The sequence below is a fragment of the Toxorhynchites rutilus genome, chromosome 3 (genome assembly GCF_029784135.1).
Source record: "Toxorhynchites rutilus septentrionalis strain SRP chromosome 3, ASM2978413v1, whole genome shotgun sequence".
In the NCBI taxonomy this organism is placed as follows: domain Eukaryota; kingdom Metazoa; phylum Arthropoda; class Insecta; order Diptera; family Culicidae; genus Toxorhynchites; species Toxorhynchites rutilus.
In genome coordinates this window covers 152603689-152629232 of record NC_073746.1, presented here as the reverse complement: position 1 = coordinate 152629232, position 25544 = coordinate 152603689, and the positions used below count along the sequence as shown (strand labels likewise).

General features: G+C 39.5%; 1 protein-coding gene across 2 annotated transcripts in view; it reads left to right on the top strand.

The window, feature by feature from the left end:
* The first annotated feature begins 681 nt into the window (after nucleotides 1-681).
* Nucleotides 682-25544, top strand: part of LOC129777106 (uncharacterized) — a 52531-nt gene continuing 27668 nt past the window's right edge. The window contains exons 1-2 of one of the 2 annotated variants that reach the window (XM_055783179.1): nucleotides 682-879; nucleotides 16859-17197. In XM_055783179.1, the coding sequence (XP_055639154.1) occupies nucleotides 764-879; nucleotides 16859-17197 (455 nt within the window). In that variant the 5' untranslated portion in view covers nucleotides 682-763. Of the gene's footprint in view, nucleotides 890-16858; nucleotides 17198-25544 lie in introns of both variants that reach the window. The other variant, XM_055783180.1, reaches the window with a different exon arrangement.

Here is a 25544-nt window from a genome sequence, read left to right as displayed (position 1 = left end):
CATTCTATCCTGGATTCCTCGAGAAGACGCACCACGCTAGATATGAGGTACAGACTAAGGGGACGTTGCTGATTAATGGTCAGCTGCATCCCAATAGGAAGTATCCCGTGTCGGGCACAGGTACAGAGCATTGAAGACAGCAACATCACAATTACGAAAACACTTGTAATACTAACCTCGAGCCAACCGCGAGTAATCGGTTACATATTACTAACATAGTTATAAGGCAAACATTGTCGAAATATTGAACTCCCTGCCCCGTCAGGTTGACGCCATATGAGCCTTAATAAAAATATATATTTTGGATAAAAAAAATAAAAAAAAATTATGCAATATTGCCGCTGAGGATTATTTCCAAAGCCATCAGGGAATAGGATGAAGTAAATACAGAAGAAAGCCATCTGAGAGCATGTACTGGGCTGAGAGCGAAGAAAACGGAAAATCATTTCTATTGAGATAAAACATGTTTTCTTAATTTTGTCCCTTGTGCTGTTCAATTTGTTTAGTAAAATACTTCGTATAATGCGTCCAAGTGATAAAATTTCACATTTGAATCGTGTCCTATACGATACCGCCATGCACCGATTCTGTGCCAACACACCCCTTCGTGGACGCGGAGAAAACGTTTGAAATACATAAATAGTACAATCATAGCCTTCAAATAGGCAGTGAAGTGCGAACGCAGTAGCAATACGGAAGCGAATAAGATAGACTGTTGCCCGGTGATTTACATCCCTTTATTACTTAATAAACAGTTCCGAAAATGAGAATCGCGTCAATCAGTGGTTTGGTGATATATGTAACAGTGACTTTGGGGGCGAAAGCTTTCGGATTCATCGATGAACCGTATTATTATAACAGGCCTTTTGGCTGGGACAGGTATTAGAACGTATGTTATGCTCACGGCTATACGAGTAACAGGAGAAAATTCTCGGGAACTAATTAAATTAGATTACATACTCTGATTTTTAAGGAGAATCGAAATTTTTTTGATTTCATCGTCATTCGCCCATCAACAATACCTAGTTTAGTTTTCAGATTGCGCAACCCTGGCTATGTCAGATCAAGTGATGCTTCTTGTTCGAAACAGCGCAAGAATTTTGCTCATCCTCGCTAGCGATGCATAAAGGTGTATTTCCGATGGTATTTCGGGTATTAACTTTGGCGGAATATTCTAGAAAATACCGGAGCTATTTCAATCGTATTTGTAAGCTACCCCGATTCAACGGTCTGTGCGGTTATCAGTAATGTTAATATCAACTCCTTGTGCCTTGCCAATTTCATTGGTTCCATATGCACATTCCGCTGCAAGCAATTGAACGGAATTCAGATTCCATCCAACCGTCCCAAGGATTGCCAAGGTTGCATTAGAATAATCAATGGCTTCCAGCAGAGTGGGAGCCATTTCCAACAGTTACTTCACCAGCAAATCTCGACTTCGAACAAATTCGACTTTCAAATTCTGGTGGCATCGATATCTCAGGACCTACTGGACTGATTTGGCTGATTTTTTTTACCAGCATGTAAAAATGAATTATCTAAAGCGTCACATAGCCGTTTTTTGAAATCTCATTTTTTCCATTTTTTATGAGCGTCTAAACGAAGATTTTACATGAAAAATAACTGATTTTTAACAAAAAATGGCCGCCATTTCCCTGTTTAACACTTTAGGTGTTGTCCTGGAGTTTCAAAATATTCATTGGAATTTGTTCTGCGACACCATTTCTCGATCATACATCAGCAAGCCGTGGAATAAAGGTGACGTATAATTTTCATCATAACGAATATTGCAGATTTTCTTCGTGATTTTTTCTTGTAGGTCATTTCAGTGTTTTGAAGACTATTTCTCGAAGAAGTTGTGAAGTTGTTGGAGGCATTTGTTTAGCGAGTGGAATTCCCCGAAGAAGATATACGAATTTTGAATTTTCAAGTGTTTTTCGGTGTGTGTGAAGCTTCCCGCTGTATTGAACCTTAGTGCAAGATTCCTGAAGATTCCCTGCTTCTGGAAAATATAAAACAGCTAAGTTTTTGTTTTGTGTTACTTAATTAATTAATTTATTTTATTTTATTTTTTTTTATATATATACAAAAATAATAGTTTTATTTTCTGTGAGTGTTAGGCATTTTATGCTCTCTCTGCTCTCATTTTTATTACACAATTCTATCTAAATGGAGAGGAACGAACCCTCCGATGTTGGTATGAGCATCGTTGCTTCTCCTAGTAACTGTTTTTCTGAAGTTCGTCCTTCGAAGAAAAATAAAAAACAATCACAGTTAAATTCGACACAGCCAACAATTGATTCTGTTTCACTCAGTTCGGTTCAAAATCTAATCAATTCTCCTCAACATCCAATCATTGAGAATATTCCTCCCAAGAATCTTTCTCGAATACGACAATACCAGAACTAATTAAATTAGATTACATACTCTGATTTTTAAGGAGAATCGAAATAAAATGAAAATAAAAAACAATCACAGTTAAATTCGACACAGCCAACAATTGATTCTGTTTCACTCAGTTCGGTTCAAAATCTAATTAATTCTCTTCAACATCCAATCATTGAGAATATTCCTCCCAAGAATCTTTCTCGAATACGACAATACCAGAACTTTTCGGGTTCATCGAAAAATCGTTGGGTGGTATTCTTCCGTCCCAAAGGGAAACCGTTAAGAGTGACCCAAATTTGTAAAGACTTGAAATCTAATTACTCAAGTGTCTAGGAGATTACAAAAGTGAATAAAGACAAACTTCGTGTTGTGCTCTCGGATTGTAAAGACGCTAACGCAGTTGTTAATAATTCTTTGTTCACTGCTGAATATCGAGTGTATATTCCGGCACACATTGTTGAAATCGATGGTGTGGTTTCGGAAAAATCTCTCCAACTAGCAGATTTCGAAAAAGCAGAGGGTATTTTTCATGATGTAAAACTTCCTCATGTGAAAATTTTAGAAGTTCGATCGCTGAATTCATTTATAATTAATGGCAACGAGAAGAAATATTTCCCATCTGGTTCTTTTAGAATCTCCTTCGAGGGCACAGCTCTTCCAAATTATGTGCTCATTGATAAGCTTCGTCTTCCAGTTCGATTATTTACTCCCAAAATAATGTCATGCACTAATTGAAAACAGTTAGGTCACACTAAAACCTTCTGTTGCAATAAAATTAAATGTTCTGTGTGGAGTCGATCATGATGAAAGTATTTGCAACAAGGATGCTGAAAAATGCATTCTTTGTGGAGGTGTTCCTCACACAGTTAAAGACTGTCCAAAATACAAATCCCGTTCAATTAAACTTAAACAGCCACTTAAAGACCGTTCTAAGCGATCCTTTGCTGATATACTCAAGGCAGCTCAGGTATCCGAGATTTCAGAAAATCGTTTCTCTGCTTTATCAGAGGATGATGAATCGGATACTACTTTCGATTCAATAATCGCGGGAAGAGCCAGGAAGAGAAAAAATACTTCCTCCTCCAAGCCTGCTAAAAAAAAGAGGATTATCCTCTAATCAACCAGAAGCTTCTTCTCATTTTTCTGCTCCTTCCAACAGGTTGGGGATCCTCTAACTATGACGTTCATTTCCCTGAATTTTCAAGTCATTCCAGATTTGCCCCAATCATTTTCAGGAGGTATTTGCTTTTCTTCAATTGTTGGATGGATCTTTGATATTTTCGGTATTTCAGAATCATTGAAATGTCTCATTTCTGCTTGGCTCCCTACTATCAGTCAGTTAGCTGAGCAAATGGTTGCAAAGTGGCCCCTCCTCTCCTTCATTAATTTCAATGCCTAATTTATTGGATGAGTCAGAGAAATCTACTATTCTACAGTGGAATTGTAGAAGTCTTCTTCCAAAACATGACTCTTTCAAGCAAATGCTCCATTTTTTGAATTGCGATGTGTTTGCTCTATCTAAAACATGGCTTCGTTCGGACAATATATTAAACATCCATGATTTCAATATTATTCGTTTAGACCGTGATGATTCCTATGGAGGAGTTCTCATAGGTATTAGAAAATGTTATCCATTTTACAGGATTCCCCTGCCTTTAGTCACAGGAATTGAAATTCTTGCGTGTCAGGCACGCATCAAGAGTAGAGATTTGTGCATTGCTTCTATTTATATTCCACCAAGTACAATGCTTAATTATCGAAACCTTGTGAATATTTTTTTTTTTATTTAAGTCATTTATTTTTACAGGCTCAGGCTACATAGGTTTAAAGGAGCCGAACTCTTAGCTATACTTTTGTTAGTATATATCAACATGTTTCCTTAAATCTAGGGTTAATAAAGTAGGAAACCGATTACTCGCGGGCGACTCGAGATTAGAAGGGTGACATAGTTTCTTTTGGAAAAGGAGGGGATATAAAGATATTGTACAATGTTCACACTCGCATTCACACTCACGCTCATCATACTCAATTCTTAAATCTATAATTATATCTATTATGCATATACATTTCAGCTTATTCTATAGTTAGTCAGAAGGGTAACAGTCGCTCGCGAAGGAAAAAAAGGAGAGGATGAGGGTGTACGGACAATCACACAAGAAGATCGATAGTTTTAAGGAAAACATATATTAGGGACATGTAATCGAGGTCTAACCGAGCCAACACATCTCTCACCGGTACATTGGGCTGTCTACCTCGGGTCCGAAGGGAGTTTTCTAAATTCGATCTGGCAACAAGATACACCTCGCACGACCAAACAACGTGCTCGATGCCGTGGTAACCTTGGCCACAAACACAGAGATTGCTACTGGCAAGATTGAAACGAAAGAGTAGCGCATCTAACGAACAGTGATTGGACATGAGTCGGGAGAAGGTGCGAATAAAGTCCCGACTCAAGTCCAGACTTTTGAACCACGGTTTGAGGCTAACCTTAGGGGAAATTGAGTGAAACCACCGGCCCAATTCATCTTCATTCCATTTGCGTTGCCAATTAGCGATGGTATTTTTACGGACTAAAGAATAAAATTCATTGAAGGCGATTTGACGCTGATAAATGTCGCCCTCAATCGCACCTACCTTTGCTAATGAGTCAGCCCTCTCATTACCCGGAACTGAGCAATGTGAAGGGACCCAGACAAAGGTAATGACATAACAGCGTCTGGATAAAGCACTCAAAATTTCTCGTATTCTCTCAAGGAAGTACGGCGAGTGCTTTTCCGGCCTCACTGAACGGATAGCTTCGACAGAGCTAAGACTATCCGTTACAATGTATTAGTGTTCAACAGGTCGTGAGGCGACGCTGTCCAGCGCCCAATGAATTGCTGCCAATTCAGCAATATACACTGAGCAAGGATTCTGAAGACTGTGTGAGGTGCTAAAAAATTCGTTGAACACTCCAAATCCTGTGGACTCGTTTATAGTGGACACATCAGTAAAGTACATATTATCACAATTGATACCCCCATACTTTTCATCGAAGATCGTTGGAGCGATCCTCGATCGTTGGTAATCTGAATATCCATGGATATCTTGCTTCATGGACAGATCAAAATGCACAGAGGAATTGATGTAGTCAGGGAAACAAACACGGTTGGGAATATACGAAGAAGGATCAACCTGCATGGAGATGAATACATGATATGAACTCATGAATCCAGAGTGAAAATTTAGCTCGATCAGCTGCTCAAAATTTCCGATCACCAATGGGTTCATAACCTTACACCGGATGAAGAACCGAAGAGATAATAAATTGAAGCGATCTTTTAGTGGGAGTAGGCCTGCCAAAACCTCGAGACTCATGGTATGCGTTGAGGGCATACATCCCAACGCGATACGGAGACAAAGATACTGAATTCGCTCGAGTTTAATGAGGTGTGTTTTGGCAGCTGATTGAAAACAGAAACTGCCATACTCCATCACTGCGAGAATAGTTGTTCGATACAACATTATAAGATCTTCAGAATGGGCTCCCCACCAGGTGCCGGTAATTGTACGGAGAAAGTTTATTCTTTGTTGGCATTTTTTACTCAGATACCTAATATGGGCCCCCAAGTACATTTGGAGTCGAACCAGACCCCAAGATACTTGAATGACATAGCATGAGTGATCGGTTTACCCAAAAGTTGAAGCTTTGGTTTTGCTGGTCTATGCTTCCTAGAAAAAACCACCATCTCTGTTTTCTCCGTGGAGAATTCGATCCCTAGCCAAATGGCCCAGGTTGAAAAATTGTTCAAAGTATCTTGTAAGGGTCCTTGCAGGTCGGATTCGTTAGATCCTACGACAGACACCACTCCATCATCTGCAAGTTGTCTTAGGCTGCAATTTTGTGTAATGCAATTGTCGATGTCGCTTACATAGAAGTTGTACAAAAGGGGGCTTAAACATGAGCCCTGGGGGAGGCCCATGTAAGAGAACCGACTTACTGCCGAATCTCCGTGAGAAAAGTTCAAATGTTTCTCACAAAGCAAGATATATAACATATTATTCAATAGAGTCGGCAGACCCCGAGAGTGTAATTTGTCTGACAAAACCTCTATTGAAACAGAATCAAAGGCCCCCTTTATGTCCAAGAATACTGAAGCCATTTGTTTTTTTTCGGCGTAAGCCATTTGAATTTCTGAAGAAAGCAACGCAAGACAATCATTCGTCCCCTTGCCCCTGCGGAACCCATATTGTGTATCTGAGAGTAGGCCATTCGTTTCAACCCATCGATCAAGGCGAAACAAGATCATTTTCTCCAACAATTTCCGTATACAAGACAGCATTGCTATTGGGCGGTACGAATTGAAGTCGGACGCGGGTTTTCCGGGTTTTTTAATAGCTATAACTCGTACTTGTCTCCAATCATCTGGAACAATATTATACTCCAGGAACCGATTGAATAAATTCAACAAGCGATGTTTCGCCACATCAGGGAGGTTTTTCAGCATGTTGAACTTAATTCTATCCGATCCCGGAGCAGAATTGTTACATGAAAGGAGAGCAAGAGAGAATTCTACCATCGAAAACTCGGAATCAAGATCGCACCTATCTTGTGAAATATCTCGAACAATTTTTTGTACGGGAACGGAATCGGGACAAACCTTCCGTGCAAAATTAAAAATCCATCGATGTGAATATACCTCGCTTTCATTCGTTGAAGAGCGATTTCTCATGTTTCGAGTCACTTTCCATAATTTTTTCATTGACGTTTCTCGTGACAAACCTCCCACGAAATTTCGCCAATTAGCACGTTTTTTCCCTTTGATAAAATTTTTGAACTGATTCTCAAGAGCTAAATACGTTTGAAAATTTTCAGGGGTTCCGCGTTTCCGAAAAGCTTTAAATGCATTTGATTTATCCTGATAAAGCTTGGAACATTGGCTATCCCACCATGGATTGGGAGGCCTTCGACGAATAGTGGAACCTGGGATGGGTTTCGTTTGAGCGCGAACCGCGCTGTCATATATCAAACGAGAAAGGAAGTTATACTCCTCCAATGGAGGTAAACCATCTCTGGAATTGATGGCTAGAGTAATCGCGTCCGCATATTTATTCCAGTCAATGTGTCTTGTGAGGTCATATGCCATGTTTATAGATTCAGAAGAACTCGACCCAATGGTGATGGAAATTTTGATTGGCAAATGATCACTACCGTTGGGATCCTGAATTACATTCCACTTGCAATCTAACGATAGTGAATTCGAGCAAAGCGAGAGGTCAAGAGCACTTGGGTTAGCAGGAGGTTTAGGTACACGTGTTGTTTCCCCAGTGTTCAAAACGGTCATATTGAAGCTGTTACAAAGGTCATATATCAACGATGAACGATTGTCGTCGTACTGTTCCCCCCAGGCAGTTCCGTGAGAGTTGAAGTCTCCCAAGATCAATCGTGGCTCAGGAAGGAGTGAGCACATGTCATCAAGTTGTTTGCGGCTAACCGCAGCTCTCGGAGGCCAATACAAGCTGACAATACAGAGGGGTTTGCCTTTAATGTTTGCATGACAAGCAACAGCTTCGATCTTCGGTGGAAGGTGGAAGGTCAATTCGAAAAAATGAGTGGCACTTATTGATCCCCAATAGCACCTCTCCGTATCTGTCATCACGGTCCAAGCGTATAATATTAAAATCGTGGAAAGAGAGATCATCTCGCGAAGAAAGCCAAGTTTCGGACAGAGCAAAAACATCACAATTGAACTTATGAATTAAAAATTTGAATGCATCCAATTTAGGTATAAGACTACGACAATTCCACTGTAAAACAGTGATATCTCCGACCTCTCTATTCAAATTAGACATCAAGAGAGATAATCATTGCAAGGAGGGGCCATGTTTGCATCAATTGCTGTAAAATTGTCTTTAATACTGGAAGCATTGAGATGACAAGGGTTCTGATGGAGTCGGAAACATTAAAACACGTGAAGATTTGATCCAAAAGGTCAGACAACTTTATAAATCCCGATTGGGAAGTTGAGCTTGACGGCGAAACAGGGACAGTTGGGGTTTTTGATGTCCCCTCGAGTGCTGGGTCGTTCGAAGGTGAACTATTCCCACGGAAGCCAGGAGGAATCTGATTTTGCTTGTCCGCTGCACTCGATATTTTAGGCATGCTAACAGGGGGTATCACCGATGGAACTTGTCGTTGAAGTTTGGGAGTGGACACATTTTTGCGCCGGGGATTCCCTTGGAAAATGAACGGTGTGCCCTCTTCAGCTGTGTCCGCTTCTACTTCGTCAACTGGCAACGTGGAGAAGACATTGTGTGTGGAGATTGGTTGTTCTGGTTGTTGTTCGGCCGGTGGAGAAGCGCCCTTTAAAATTTCCGCAAAAGTACGCTTCGAGCGTTCCTTTAAAGAGCGTTTCTGTTTCTCCCAGTGACTCTTATAAGTTTCACAAGCCGAGAGCACATGTGGAATTCCTCTGCAATATGGACACTTTTGCTCAGTCGCACTGCAAGATTTACCCACATGTTGCTCTTCGCAAGTGGCACAGCGCTCCTTGTTGGCACAATAAGCTGAAGTGTGACCAACTGACTTGCATTTTTGACAAGTCATGGGCTTTGGCACGAAGAGTCGCACTGGCAGCCTCAATTTGTCCACCATAACGTAGTTCTGGTCGGGGGAATTTTTCGTCAAAGAAATTTCCTCCGACTTGCACTGTGATCACGCGTATTCTAGAGCTTGCCACTCAGAATGCATTCAAGGCGTGTTATTTGGCATAGAAATCTCAACTAAGTACTAATAAAAATGACGCAAGTAATACTACGTTGAGACGGCGAAGTTCCTCTAGGAACGTTAGTGCCATTGAAGAAGAAGAACGTAGTCAGGGAGAGCGGAACCAGCAAAAGTTACTCGAAACGAGTCGGACGGCGTAAATTTAGAGTTTTCCCCTTCCTGGGAGACTTTGCCGAGTTGTCGGCATTCTAAGATTTTGATTTTCATCAAAGGTAGTTTTTTAAATCTACCATCTCCTTCTATAATTGATTCGCTCGTCAGACCCGTTTCGGTTATCACTCCCGAGATTTCTACGACACGATACTCTAGGGTAAATCTCTGGTCGACGACAATATCGTTTGCTTCTTTCCGATTATCCACGACAACACGCAGTTTGGTCGGTCTAACTTTTGAAATTTCTTTCACGGAGGAGTATCTTGTCAGATCTTTCATGATCTGAATAACATTAAGCGCTTTTCCGTTTGGCTTAGGCCTGAGGAAAACAACCCATGGACCAGTTCCAAGTGCATCTTCCGGATAGACCTTGACACGTGGAGAGGTGATAACATGAGAAGGAGATGGCGTGGATTGAGTGGGATCGGTGGGAACATGAGAATGAGATGACGTGGATTGAGGGGGATCGGTGATAACATGAGAAGGAGATGACGTGGATTGGATGGGATCGGTGACAACAGGGAGGGGAGGTGGGATCGAAGGAAGGGCGGAAGGGCTAGGGGATGGAGAGGAGTGAGTGGCAGACTTTTTAGAGGGGGGGCTTGGTGGAGTTAGCTGACTCGTCCCCGGACGAAGCATCTCCTGTTAAAGTAACGCGTTTAAGTGTTTTCGCTGTTCCTCTTTTGTTATTTTTTACTAACATTGGGGAATCATCGTCAGAGATCTCCATATTTGGAGACCCCCCTTCTGACATTCTACAATTTGTACTTATAATCTAATGTATTTAACATAATAATAAAAATAATAATATAAAAATAAAATAGAAAAAAAGAATTAAATATATTAATTTTTATTCACCCAATTGTACACCAGTGCAGATAAACTGGCAACCGATGCTTGCTTCCCAATCGGTTGATCGTACTCGGCACAATTGAATGTGTGTCGCACACTACCACACACAGTCGCCGGTGGTCGTTGAATCGCACTGTATGCGAATGAGTTGTAAGTGCGACGAGGATGGCGGCTCCTCCTCAATCGGATGATCACGCGCAAAGAATAGCTGCGATTATGAGTCGGTCAACGGCACTTCACCACACTATCCACGGTATGCGCAATCACACTGGTATTGGTGTGTACACGCGCGATATAATGCCAGCAATGGCGATGATACAGCAGAAACCAATCACTTTTCCAGCTCTGCTGAAATGATTTCCCGGTTTGTACACTGTCCAATGTTCCGCCGTGACAACCACGCGCGACGTGAGAAAAAAAATCCCAAACGAAAAAAGGAGAAAAAAAAACACTTGTCCGGTTTTGTAGCTAACGAGACCAATCGAATATCCGGAGTCGCAACAATCACGTCTGGCTACCACAAACTTTAGACATGCCTTGTGAATATAATTGAGCTTCTTCCCAACCTCATCTTATTTTGGGAGATTTCAACTCACATGGCATTGGCTGGGGTGAATCTTTTGATGATCGCAGAGCTAATTCTAGCTATGATCTATGCGATGAATTCAACATGACAGTTTTAAATACAGGTGATATAACAAGAATTGCTCCTTCATCAGGCCGCGCAAGTCACTTAGATTCCCTTTGTTCTTCCTCTTTATCATTAGATTGTTATTGGAAGGTTATCCAAGATTCACATGGAAGTGATCATTTGCCGATCACCGTTTCTATTTCAAATTATTCTAAATCGTCTGGAACTAGAAATGTTCAGCATGATTTATCTTGAAACATTGATTGGAAGAGATATTCTTCAATTATTTCAGAATCAGTGGCATTAGTTAATGAGTTACCCCCGTTAGAAGAATATAATTTTCTAGCTGGTTTAATTCATGACAGTGCTATTGATGCTCAAACACAACGTTTTCCTAGGAATTCGTTTCGCAGACGTTCTCCTAATCTGTGGTGGAATCAAGATTGTACAAATCTCTATAAAGAAAAATCGAATGCTTTCAAGAATTGGCGTAAATCAGGCTCCTGCGAACGTTACGACAATTACATTTATCTGGAGCGTAAATTCAAAAGCTTCATAAAAGCCAAAAAGAGAGGCTATTTTGTGAATGGGCTTTCCCGAGAGTCTTCCTTGAGCACTCTTTGGAGAGTTGTCAGACAAATGAGAAATTCAACTCATTCAAATGAACAAGTAGAATATTCTGAAAGGTGGATCTTTGACTTTGCCAAGAAGATATGTCCAGACTCAGCACCTGCTCCACCTCCCTTCTTGGAGACATCTGATCAAATTCAACTTATTGAAAAATCTACCTGATAATGCGAGAAACGTTTGTTAAATTGTTCAATGTTTTTCTTGAGCAAAACGTTGATCCGCATGAGTGGCGACAGATTAAAGTTATAGCTATTCTGAAACCTGGTAAACATGCGTCTGATTATAATTCTTATAGACCAATTGCAATGCTCTATTGCATTCGAAAATTATTAGAGAAAATGATTCTATGTCGCTTAGACAGCTGGATAGAATCCAACAACCTCCTCTCACCTTCGCAGTTCGGGTTTCGTAGAGGTAAAGGAACTAATGATTGTCTTGCTCTGCTTTCATCAGAGGTTGACATTGCCTTGTGTAGTAAGCAACAAATGGCATCAGTGTTCCTAGATATCAAGGGTGCGTTTGATTCAGTTTCCATTGAGGTTCTTTTTGAAAAACTTCATCTAAATGGGTTTTCTCCAAATTAAAATAGTTTTTTGTTTAACCTAATGCGTGAAAAACATATGAGTTTTTCCCATGGTTCTTCGTCAGTTTTATTGATTAGCTACATGGGCCTTCCTCAAGGCTCATGTCTTAGTCCAATCCTTTACAACTTTTATGTAAATGACATCGATGTTTGTTTATCAGGAAACTGTACTTTGAGACAATATGCAGATGATTGTGTAGTGTCGGTAACAGGCAAAGACAGTATCCATCTGTATAATCCCTTGTAGATTCTCTTGATAATTTGGTTGAGTGGGCTTGTAAATTGGGTATTGAGTTTTCTACTGAAAAGTCAGAAATGGTTGTGTTTTCAAGAAAACACCGTCCCGCACAATTGCAACTTGAACTTTTGGATAGAACAATTAGGCACTCGCCGTCATTCAAGTATTTAGGAGTTGTGTTTGATTCCAGAGGCACATGGGGTGAACACATAGGTTACTTGAAACAAAAATGTCAGAAACGAATAAATTTTCTCCGATCCATAACAGGGACTTGGTGGGGGGGCTGATCCCGACGATTTGATTAGGTTGTATAAAACAACCGTTCTATCTGTTATGGAGTATGGAAGTTTTTGCTTCAGGTCCGCTGCCCGTACTCATATTCTGCAACTGGAAAGGATCCAATATCGCTGTTTGCGTATTGCTCTAGGATGTATGCAGTCAACACATACAATGAGCCTAGAAATTTTAGCTGGTATCCTTCCTCTTTCTGTGCGCTTTTTCGAGTTATCATTTCGTTTTTTGATACGTTGTGAAACACTCAATCCGATAGTGATAGCAAACTTTGAAAAAATGCTAACCTTAGGCACTCAATCTAAGCGAATGTCGCTATATCTTAAATTTCTGACCCTGGAAAGCTCATCTGCTTTACTTGGTTTCCAGACGATTCCTACAATTTTGTTCAATCCTTTTATTAATTTTGACTTGTCAATGAAAGTTTATGTGAGTGGTATTTCCGTGATCTCCGCCAAATAGTCATGCCTGCAATTTTCTTGTCAAGATATAAACATATTGACTCAACCAAAACTTTTTTTACTGATGGATCTAGTCTTAATGGTTCCACAGGTTTTGGGGTATTTAATAATAACTTCTCCATATTCCGGAAGCTTAGTTTACCCTGTTCGGTGTTTGTTGCGGAATTGGCTGCAATATACACTGCATTACAACATATTCAGACCTTGTCCCCTGAACATTTTCTACATTTTTTCTGATAGTCTCAGCTCTTTAGATGCACTTCGTTCGGTAAGGTCTAGATATTCTTCGTATTTCTTCTGGAATCCAACATCTTTTAAGTGTTTTGATAAGAAGATCAATTAATATCACTTTTGTATGGATTCCCTCTCATTGTTCGATACCAGGAAACGAAAAAGCTGATCTTCTTGCTAAGAAGGGCGCTGCGGAAGGACTGTTATTTCATAGGCCAATTACTTTTGATGAAAATATCCATTTTCCTCGTGAACGTGCACTTCAATGTTGGCAGACAAGTTGGAATGGTAGTGATAAAGGTCGGTGGCTGTATTCTATCATTCCTAAAGTTTCCCTCAAACCATGGTTCAAAGGATATAATTATTCTCGTGATTTCATTCGAGTAGTGTGCAGACTCATGTCTAATCATTATTCCTCGAATGCACATCTTTTTCGAATTAACATCAGTGATAGTAACCTATGTATTTGTGGTACAGGTTACCACGATATTGATCACATTGTATGGTATTGCTCTGAATTTCAAAATAAAAGGTTATCTTTAATGGAAAATTTTCGCAAAAAGGGAATGCCACTCAATGTTTCGATCCGTGACGTTCTGGCTACTCGTAATCTCGATGCAATTATGTTGATTTATTATCGTTTACTTCTCCAACTTTTTTGTTTTTTGTTATGAATATTTTTATTATTTATCAATAATATATGGTTATTAACGTTTTCATTTTTCTTCAACTATTTTCTTCAGAACTCAAAAATACTCAGATGCACGCAATTGCTCGAAATCATCAAGGAGGTGGTTATCTCTATAAAAAATTCTCAAGAAAAAGTCTTAAATAATATTTTATAATGAATTGTTGTATAATTATTTATATTGTTCTATTTCTTGAAAAAATCATAGGGTTTTTATGCCTTTATGAAAAAGAACATTCGCATAGTTCTACTCACAGAGGCTTTTCCCTATTCATAAACACGGCTCATTGATGCTTAACGTTGCTGAGCCAGTTGAAAATAAATTAAGTTAAAAAAAAACATTTCCCGATGATTCTGGTTAGTTCATTGGCATGAACTTTAGACTTAAAATAGAGCATAACATAGAGGTGTTAGGTTCCGATATCGGTGGTCAGTTGTGAGGTCCAATTCGCGATATTATCGGATCAACGAACCATCTTGTTGAAATAGAATGTCATCACTATCGAATTCAATTAGACTAATTCGACTAACATTCCCTTATAACGCTCGCTATTGACGGTAACTGTGAGCTTCTCAATATTTTTGAAAAAGTACGGCTCGATTGCACCTATATCAAAATGAAAACAAAACCATAATTTTTTGGTGAATAGACCACATGTATAAAAAATTGAACTAATTCCGGATAGCAATGAAAAAAATACAAAAAGTAATGAACCAAATTTTCCTCAAATTCTACGTTTATTGAGCCTTTCTCTTAAAATTCTTCGACGCCCTTATAGGTTGATTTGCAGCAGCCATGTTGGAAACAGTCAAGTAACTATGCCCGATTCTTCGCTCCTACACTCTGTCCAATTTCTATAAGACCACTCCGATTCTATTTCGTTGGAACACAAACAATTAGAATTTCAACAAGATACATTCATACATTGTTGAATGCTTAGAATAAAGTATATTTCACGTTAATTTAGTTCAAAAGAGTTGTTTGTTTATTTATTGTGCTTAAATATGATAATTTCAGCTGACCAGTTTCTATAAGACCATTTCAAAATTCGTAGATATTATCAATGAAAAATTCAAAACGTTCGGCTGATTTACATCTCAATAATTGACAACTTTGCCATTTGGCTAATAACATGGAAAATTCTTGTTGGAATACTATTTACCAAATTCTGCTGAACGGATTTCTCGATATTTTTCACGTTATCGAAATTGCAACCTTGAGCTCTTCAATCGTGATGTACCGTTTTCCCTCAGTGTAGATTATGTGTACAAGGTTCCCCCTAAGTTTTTCAACAGGATTCAAGTCTAGAGAGCGAGCCGGCCGGTCAAAAAAAAAATAAGGTTTTGGTCCTTAATCCATTGTTTAGTTTCCTTGCTGGTATGAATAGTAGCATTGTTCTGCTGAAATGTGAATTTTTTTTGTGACGATATCCACGCAAAAACGGTAGGAGAGAGGATTCCAGAACATGTATGTAACCCTTAAATGATGTGAAAGCTATCTTGAGCTTTCCTGTTGCACAGAATCCCGCCCAAACCATGCACGAGCCTCCACCAAAATTCCTGGTTGAAAAACTGTTCCTTCTTCCGTAAATCACGCCAGTACTCGTTGAAACCATCCGCACCATCCAAATTGAACTTTTTTTCGTCAGTGAAGGTAACCTATAAATTGAAGAACTTTTCGTTGTGATATATAGCAAAATGAATTCGTGTGAAAACATTCTTTGTCATAACATACTGTCCCACTGTCGGTCCATGTGAGCTTTGGCGAAACTCAGACTTTTTCCGATGTGAGATTATGTAAGATGAAGAGCTTTAACCTTTAAAGCCCTCTTTATGTGAGGATTTTCCACCAAAACATGACGAATTGCCACCGAGTCACGTTTCACTTATACACTCTCAACTATGGCATCTCAGCTTCGACGGAAAGCAGCGATCGCAAAGCAATTCATAACAAGTTTTTTTTTGTTTCGAATATTACTCGTTTTGCTACTTTTTTTTATTGAAAATATGTCAATAATACGTGAGATCGAGGAGTTAGTGAACCATTAAAGTCAAAATAATTAAACGAGTACCCAGGACACATTGTTTATGTGCTGCTTTTTGAAACTGGTCTTTTTACGGCGGCTCGACTGCGAAAGGATGTATATAAAATATTTCCATTTTCGGGCAACTCTATGGCTCGATGAGTGGCACTCGGATGCGTGTGCGTTTGGTCATTGATGCCCGGGCTCGAGTCCAACTTATGAAACATATCCCACAAGTTATCATTCCATCGATTCCCGATGGACGTCATTCGGAAGAAATGGCTCCGATTCTTCGGACAAGACCTAAACAACAATACTAAAAACATGTACATTTGCTGCTTCAGTCCAGATTTTTTCATGCATATCGATGTCTTGGATGTACAATATCGTCGAAAAATTATACGAACAGGCAAATTTCAACAAATCCAGATTATACAATTAGAACATAAAGTAGTTTATTTTTAGCTGTTCCTACTGTGGTTCTCCTTTAACACGTAATTCGTTCGTTCAATTATTCATTCTATCTCATAAATTTTCATCCTGTTTTCCCGGATGCCCTTCTCCCACAGCGAATGGTTTCCAGTGTCACTTCCGTAATCACAATTAAGACAGCTATGTCAACTGTTCAGCTTTTTTTGCGCATTATCATAAATAAACACTGAGAGACAATATTTTTCTTTCAAACTAACAAACGTTCGTGAGCTATGTTGTAAGTAACTGACCTAGGCTACAGATATGGTTGCTTTCAACATGCGAACAAATTATGGAAATGATTTTAATGAATTTGAAATAAACCTAATCATTTCAAAACATTTGTATTTCAAATAAGTTGTTCTTATCTAATAGCTTACATTGTCCAATCGCTTATCATAATGTTCTCGCACAAAACATAACCCTGCTTCTAATAACAAACTATTTGCAGAACACACAACACCAACAACGTACGTTATATAACGGATAGAAATCAACCTTGGTATGGAGTCCCTGGCGCTACCAACAGTCTTATAGACATACCAAGAATAAGTAATACAAACGTTATTTATGCGTACCGGCCGTCATACGGAGACAGAGTCGATGCGCATAGTAATAGATATGGCGAAAGGTACAATAGCATAGCTCCTGGTATCCAGTATCCTGTTCAGCGCGGCTGGGAGTATATAGCTGCAAATAAGAAGATTCCGTATCCCACATACGGCACAATAAGTTCAGGGAGCTATTATCAATTCGGGGAGCCTGGATGGAAATATGCCGGCAGAAGAAGGTATGTGCAGCACTTTTCGCTGTATAATAACACTAGATTCATCACAACAGTCAAAATGACTTCATTTTTTGACGTAGGACTACGTCTTTCATTTCTATACCGGGGTGTAAAATCAAAGTTTCGAAAACGAAAGCGTTACGCCGGAGACCGAGATTTTGAGCGTTAATAGCTCCTAAACAACTGAACGAAATGGTATGATAAACACTTCATTCGAAAGATAAAATTTCTACGCGTTCTATACTTGTTGTTTTTGATCCAAAAACTTGTTTCAATAGTCTTAAAATTGCTTTCAAAACAGGCTATTGAAATCACCAATCGGTATATAAGCGAGCGCCGCTCGGAAATCCACTCAGTTCTAATTGAACAGCGATTGGAGCATGTTGTCGATGTTGTGGTGATTGCTCTTCGTTTATCATGAAAGCGCGGATGAACGGTGTCACCAAGAGCCTGTTTGTGCACCCTAGGCCAGAAGGGAATCCATCACACACATACACGCGCGGAATTCTTTCCGTTTGGATGCCATTCAGCATTGAGAAAGTTCCGGAAAGATCTAATCTTTTCTGGAAAATAATCTGCCAGTTCCTCTGGGAATTTAAAAATACATTCATGTGAAAGAGTTTATTTGAATGTTTTCTATCCATGTAACGCTGTGACCAAATATTTTTCAATCAAGTACTATTAACAGGTGGTTATCGAGTTAGCATAAACCACTGGAAAATGTGGAAATATCTAATCGTTACTGAAAATAATCTGCCAGTTCCTCTGGGAATTTAAAAATACATTCATGTGAAAGAGTTTATTTGAATGTTTTCTATTCATGTAACACTGTGACCAAATACATTTGGTTTTGTGATTTTTCAATCAATCGCAATTAACAGGATAGCTTCAGAAGAATATTCTTCCCCATCAGTAGGATATTTCCGTATCCAATATTGTATGCGCCCGCAATCGATTATTGCTCAGTCGCCGAAAGTTCCGAGCTCAGAGAGTTCATTCCCCTCTAGTTTGTCTTCCAAATTGCCATCGTAAACCACACCTTCTCTCGATTCAATCACACACAAAAAGCATACTTAAGCGATATTCTGGTGATGAGACACATTCATTTTTCGTGAGGACATCGACAAGACAACATCGTTGCCTAACGTACTGGAGGAGGTGGACGGCGAAGGATCGACACATTCACGCGCAGAATTCTTTCCGTTCGGATACCATTCAGCATCGAGAAAGTTCCGGAAAGATCTAATCATTGCTGGAAAACAATCTGCCAGTTCCTCTGGGAATTCAAAAATACAATCATGTGAAAGAGTTTATTTGAATGTTTTCTATCCGTGTAACACTGTGACCAAATATTTTTCAATCAAGTACTATTAACAGGTGGTTATCGAGTTAGTATTAACCACTGGTGGGCTTCCAGTATCGATGAAATTGTGGAAATATCTAATCGTTGCTGGAAAATAATCTGTTAGTTCCTCTTGGAATTTAAAAATACATTCATGTGAAAAAGTTTATTTTAATGTTTTCTATCCATGTAACACCAAATATGTTTCAATCAAGTGCTATTAACAGATGGTTATCGAATTAGCATTAACCACTGGTGGGCTTCCAGTATCGAGGAAAATGTAGAAATATCTGATCGTTACTGAAAATAATCTGCCAGTTCCTCTGGGAATTTAAAAATACATTCATGTGAAAGAGTTTATTTGAATGTTTTCTATCCATGTAACACTGTGACCAAATACATTTGGTTTTGTGATTTTTCAATCAATCGCAATTAGCAGGATAGCTTCTGAAGATTATTCTTCCCCATCAGTAGGATATTTACGTATCCTATATTGTATGCGCCCGCAATCGATTATTGCTCAGTCGCCGAAAGTTCCGAGATCAGAGAGTTCATTCCCCTCTAGTTTGCCTTCCAAATTGCCATCGTAAACCACACCTTCTCTCGATTCAATCACACACAAAAAGCATACTTAAGCGATATTCTGGTGATGAGACACATTCATTTTTCGTGAGGACATCGACAAGACAACATCGTTGCCTAACGTACTGGAGGAGGTGGACGGCAAGGATCGACACATACACGCGCAGAATTCTTTCCGTTTGGATGCCATTCAGCATCGAGAAAGTTCCGGAAAGATCTAATCATTGCTGTAAAATAATCTGCCAGCTCCTCTGGGAATTCAAAAATATAATCATGTAAAAGAGTTTATTTGAATGTTTTCTATCCGTGTAACACTGTGACCAAATATTTTTCAATCAAGTACTATTAACAGGTGGTTATCGAGTTAGTATTAACCACTGGTGGGCTTCCAGTATCGAGGAAAATGTGGAAATATCTAATCGTTGCTGGAAAACAATCTGCCAGTTCCCCTTGGAATTGAAAATTACATTCAAGCGAAAGAGTTTATTTTAATGTTTTCTATCCATAAAATATCCATGTAATACATTTGGGTTTGTGATTTGTCAATCAAGTACAGTTAGCAGGTTAGCTTCTGAAGATTATTCTTCAGAACAAGGTTTTTCGTATCCTATATTGGATGCATAAAACCTTGTGCCTCCAACGTAACGCTCTCGTTTTCGAAGTCCCCCAAATATTCATTTATTCATTCATTCAGAATGGATTTAGATTCAACTTCGAACAAATGATCTCTAAATCAACGATAGTCCTACGTCACCCTTGCGGTTATACCATAGATATAACCCACTTCCTGTTTTTCCATTATACTTTTTGAAACATGACATTATTTGCAACGATCAACTGGATATTTTTGAGCAGCAAGTGTTATTTTTTATTCATAATTCAAAGTGTTTGATTATCATCGCTACCTAAACCGAACTAGTCTAAATGACTGGTTCACTATTTTATGTGAGTAAATTACTACGTTAATTCTCATAAACTTTGAGGCTTCAGTATTTATGGAATTAGATGTGGAGACCCAACTATTTCTCCAGAACTAAAGGGCGATTTTTTTGTTGTTTGGTTTTTCAGTGCACTGCTTTTTTTTTATTAATTCGTTTATTTTTACAGGCTCAGTTACTTAAGTTTAAAGGAGCCGAATTCTTAAATATAATTTTAAAACTATATATATAAACAATTTTCTTAGATCTATGGTTAGTAAGGTGGAAAACCGATTACTCGCAGTGTACTCGAGTTTAGGAGGGTGACATATTTTTAGGAGAAGGATGGGATATAAGGAAATTGTAACAATGTTGATGAACACTCATTTCTTAAATCTATTCGTATATCTATAGTGTATTTACATTTCAACTTATTCTACTATTTATAGCAAGGGGACGAATTACCCGCAAAGGAAGGAAAGGAGGGTATAAGGATGTAGGGACAATCACACACGAAGATCTATAGCTTTAAGGAAAACATATATATGGGACATGTAATCAAGGTCTAACCGAGCCAACACATCTCTCACCGGCACATTTGAACCACGGTTTGAGGCTAACCTTAGGGATAATCGAGTGAAACCACCGGCCCAATTCATCTTCATTCCACTTGCGTTGCCAGTTAGCGATGGTATTTTTGCGGACTAAAGAATAAAATTCATTGAAGGCGATTTGACGTTGATAAATATCACCTTCAATTGCACCTACCTTTGCTAATGAGTCAGCCCTCTCATTACCCGGAATGGAGCAATGTGAAGGGACCCAGATAAAGGTAATGACATAACAGCGTCTGGATAAAGCACTCAAAATTTCTCGTATTCTCTCAAGGAAGTACGGCGAGTGCTTTTCCGGCCTCACTGAACGGATAGCTTCGACAGAGCTAAGACTATCCGTTACAATGTAATAGTGTTCAACAGGTCGTGAGGCGACGCTGTCCAGCGCCCAATGAATTGCTGCCAATTCAGCAATATACACTGAGCAAGGATTCTGAAGACTGTGTGAGGTGCTAAAAAATTCGTTGAACACTCCAAATCCTGTGGACTCGTGATATGAACTCATGAATCCGGAGTGAAAATTTAGCTCGATCAGCTGCTCAAAATTTCCGATCACCAATGGGTTCATGACCTTACACCGGATGAAGAACCGAAGAGATAATAATTTGAAGCGATCTTTTAGTGGGAGTAGGCCTGCCAAAACCTCGAGACTCATGGTATGCGTTGAGGGCATACATCCCAACGCGATACGGAGACAAAGATACTGAATTCGCTCGAGTTTAATGAGGTGTGTTTTGGCAGCTGATTGAAAACAGAAACTGCCATACTCCATCACTGAGAGAATAGTTGTTCGATACAACATTATAAGATCTTCGGGATGGGCTCCCCACCAGGTGCCGGTAATTGTACGGAGAAAGTTTATTCTTTGTTGGTATTTTTTACTCAGATACCTAATATGGGCCCCCCAAGTACATATGGAGTCGAACCAGACCCCAAAATACTTGAATGACATAGCATGAGTGATCGGTTTACCCAAAAGTTGAAGCTTTGGTTTTGCTGGTCTATGCTTCCTAGAAAAAACCACCATCTCTGTTTTCTCCGTGGAGAATTCGATCCCTAGCCCAATGGCCCAGGTTGAAAAATTGTTCAAAGTATCTTGTAAGGGTCCTTGCAGGTCGGATTCGTTTGATCCTACGACAGACACCACTCCATCATCTGCAAGTTGTCTTAGGCTGCAATTTTGTGTAAGGCAATTGTCGATGTCGCTTACATAGAAGTTGTACAAAAGGGGGCTTAAACATGAGCCCTGGGGGAGGCCCATGTAAGAGACCCGACTTACTGCCGAATCTCCGTGAGAAAAGTTCAAATGTTTCTCACAAAGCAAGATATATAACATATTATTCAATAGAGGTGGCAGACCCCGAGAGTGTAATTTGTCCGACAAAACCTCTATTGAAACAGAATCGAAAGCCCCCTTTATGTCCAAGAATACTAAAGCCATTTGTTTTTTTTTCGGCGTAAGCCATTTGAATTTCTGAAGAAAGCAACGCAAGACAATCATTCGTCCCCTTGCCCCTGCGGAACCCATATTGTATATCTGAGAGTAGGCCATTCGTTTCAACCCATCGATCAAGGCGAAACAAGATCATTTTCTCCAACAATTTCCGTATACAAGACAGCATTGCTATTGGGCGGTACGAATTGAAGTCGGACGCGGGTTTTCCGGGTTTTTTAATAGCTATAACTCGTACTTGTCTCCAATCATCTGGAACAATATTATTCTCCAGAAATCGATTGAATAAATTCAACAAGCGATGTTTCGCCACATCAGGGAGGTTTTTCAGCAAGTTGAACTTAATTCTATCCATTCCTGGAGCCGAATTGTTACTTGAAAGAAGAGCAAGAGAGAATTCTACCATCGAAAACTAGGAATCAAGATCCCACCTATCTTGTGGTATATCTCGAATAATTCTTTGCACTGGAGCGAAAGCGGGACAAACCTTTCGTGCAAAATTAAAAATACATCGATATTCCTCGCTTTCATTGGATGAAGAGCGATTTCTCATGTTTCGAGCCACTTTCCATAATTTTTTCATTGACGTTTCTCGTGACAAACCTCCCACGAAATTTTGCCAATGAGCACGTATTTTCCCTTTGATCAAGTTTTTAAATTGATTTTCAAGGTCTAAATACGTTTGAAAATTTCTCAATGGTTCCACGTTTCCGAAAAGCTTTAAATACATTCGATTTATCTCCATAAAGCTTGGAACACTGGCTATCCCATCATGGATTGGAAGGCCTTCGACGAATAGTGGAACCTGGGATGGGTTTCGTTTGAGCGCGAACTGCGCTATCGTAGATCAAACGAGAACAGAAGTTATACTCCTCTGGAATTCATGGCTAGAGCAATCGCGTCCGCATATTTTTTCCAGTCAATGTGTCTTGTGAGGTCGTATGCCATGTTTATAGATTCAGAAGAATGCAACCCATTGGTGATGGAAATTTTGATTGACAAGTGATCACTACCGTTGTGATCCTGAATTATATTCCACTTGCAATCTAACGATAGTGAATTCGAGCAAAGCGAGAGGTCAAGAGCACTTGGTTTAACAGGAGGTTTAGATACGCATGTTGTTTCCCCAGTATTCAAAACGGTCATATTGAAGCTGTTACAAAGGTCATATATCAACGATGAACGGTTGTCATCGTACTGTTCCCCCAGGCGTTTCCGTGACAGTTGAAGTCTACCAAAATCAACCGTGGCTCAGGAAGAAGTGAGCACATGTCAGCAAGTTGCTTGCGGCAAACCGCAGCTCTCGGAGGCCAATACAAGCTGACAATACAGAGATCTTTGCCTCTGATGTTTACATTACAAGCAACAACTTCAATCCCTCCAATAGGTGGAAGGTCAATTCTAAAAAAATGAGTGGCACTTATTGATCCCTAATAGCACCCCTCCGTATCTGTCTTCACGGTCCAAGCGTATAATATTACAATCGTGGAAAGAGAGATCATCTCGCGAAGAAAGCCATATTTCGGACAGAGCAAAAACATCACAAATGCAGTTATGAATTAAAAATTTGAATGTATCCAATCTAGGCATAAGATTACGACAATTCCACTGTAAAACAGTGATATCTCCGACCTCTCTATTTAAATTAGACATCAAGAGAGATAATCTTTGCAAGGAGGGGACATGTTTCCATCAATTGCTGCAAAATTGTCTTTAATACTGGAAGCATTGCGGTGACAATGGTTCTGATGGAGTCGGAAACATTAAAACACGTGAAGATTTGATCCACAAGGTCAGACAACTTTATAAATCCCGATTGGGAAGTTGAACTGGACGGAAAACAGGGACAGTTGGGGTTTTTGATGTCCCCTCGAATGTTGGGTTGTTCGAAGGTGAACTATTTCCACGGAGGTCGGGTCGGACCTGATTTTGCTTATCCGCTGGTATACCTTGGTATACCTTGCCAGATCTTTCGCGATCTGCATGACTCTCAACGCTTTTCCATTTGGCTTAGGCCTGAAGGAAACAACTCAGGGACCAGTTCCGGGTGCATCTTCTGGATAGACTTTCACACGGTGAGTGGGAATAACAGGGGGAAGGCGAGGACGGGGATTGAGAGGGATCGGGGACAGTAGGGTGGGAAGGCGAAGATTGAAAAGGAGTGGGGAGAACAGATGGAGAAGAAAAGGTTGAAGGTAAAGTGGTATCGTTAAAGGCAGATGGGAGATTTGCTAGTTTTTTGGAGGGACGCTTGGTAGGGTTAGCTGATTCGTCCCCAGAAGAAGTATCTTCCGTATTTGGAACGCGTTTGAGTGACTTTTTTATCAGTTAGGAGGGAACTAGAGTCAGAGACCTTCATATCCGAAGGTCCCCCACCCTCTGCCATTTTAAAATTGGCACTTATATTCTAAGTATTTGTTTTTTAAATAATATTTCACAATAATAATAATTCACAATAATAATAATTCACAAAAACAAAAAAAAAACTTATAATTAATAAATATTTTCTCTCAGTATATTCAATCTTATTCACCTATGAACGCATGTCGGCGAAGCAGCGACGAAAAAAAACCAATCCTTGGTTTTCCGAGGATGAAAACCTCTATCCACTTTCAGGCAAGGTACTGCACTCACTATCCAGATAGCGAAATGGACTCTACAGCGGCAAAAAAACAACAATCACGCGGTAACCGATAACGGAACTTAGACGCGACTTTCCTTCGTCTGGTTACTTCGGGCAATCGGCGAAGAATGATTATAATTGCTCAAAGGTTATTGATATTTCTCCCCAATCTCCCAACATCAATCCCAGTAAAAAAATATGGTCATCTGTGTAAGACAATTTAGAAATCATCGAATTTCTAAAAATAACGATTTGAAAAACCACTTGATCAAAAAATGGATGAATATTCCTTCCGAATGCACCAAAAAACGGCTAAAGATAATTGCAATGAACAAGGGATACCATGCTAATGATGGAATCCTGAAATTGATTAACGGCTTATGACTCGAGTTGAAATTTCAACCAGAGTACGATTATGAGTTTGAGTCAATATTCATACATTCGCAATTTTTGAAGAAATGAAAACCGTTATTCTGAAAACAGTTAGCAAACCTTTTAACTATCATATGCCACTACGACTTCATCTGAATAGAATGCTCTGAAACTTTGTTTTCGACATTCAAAAGAAGGGAAAAGAGATTTGCACGGTGCAGTACGATTACACTGCATTTATGAACGGGTAAATTCTACGTGCTCACGCTAAGGAAACGTCAAACACAAACGATAATGAGTAGTGTTGCAAGATTTGTGTCGATTATGTCTCAAATGTAGTTCTCATGAAAAATGATAGTGAAACCAATTTAAGGACATTTTTTCCTAGTGTCTGGCTCTCCGCTTCTTGCTGCTGCCCGAGAAGCATTCTTGTGATTGGCCTCGTTC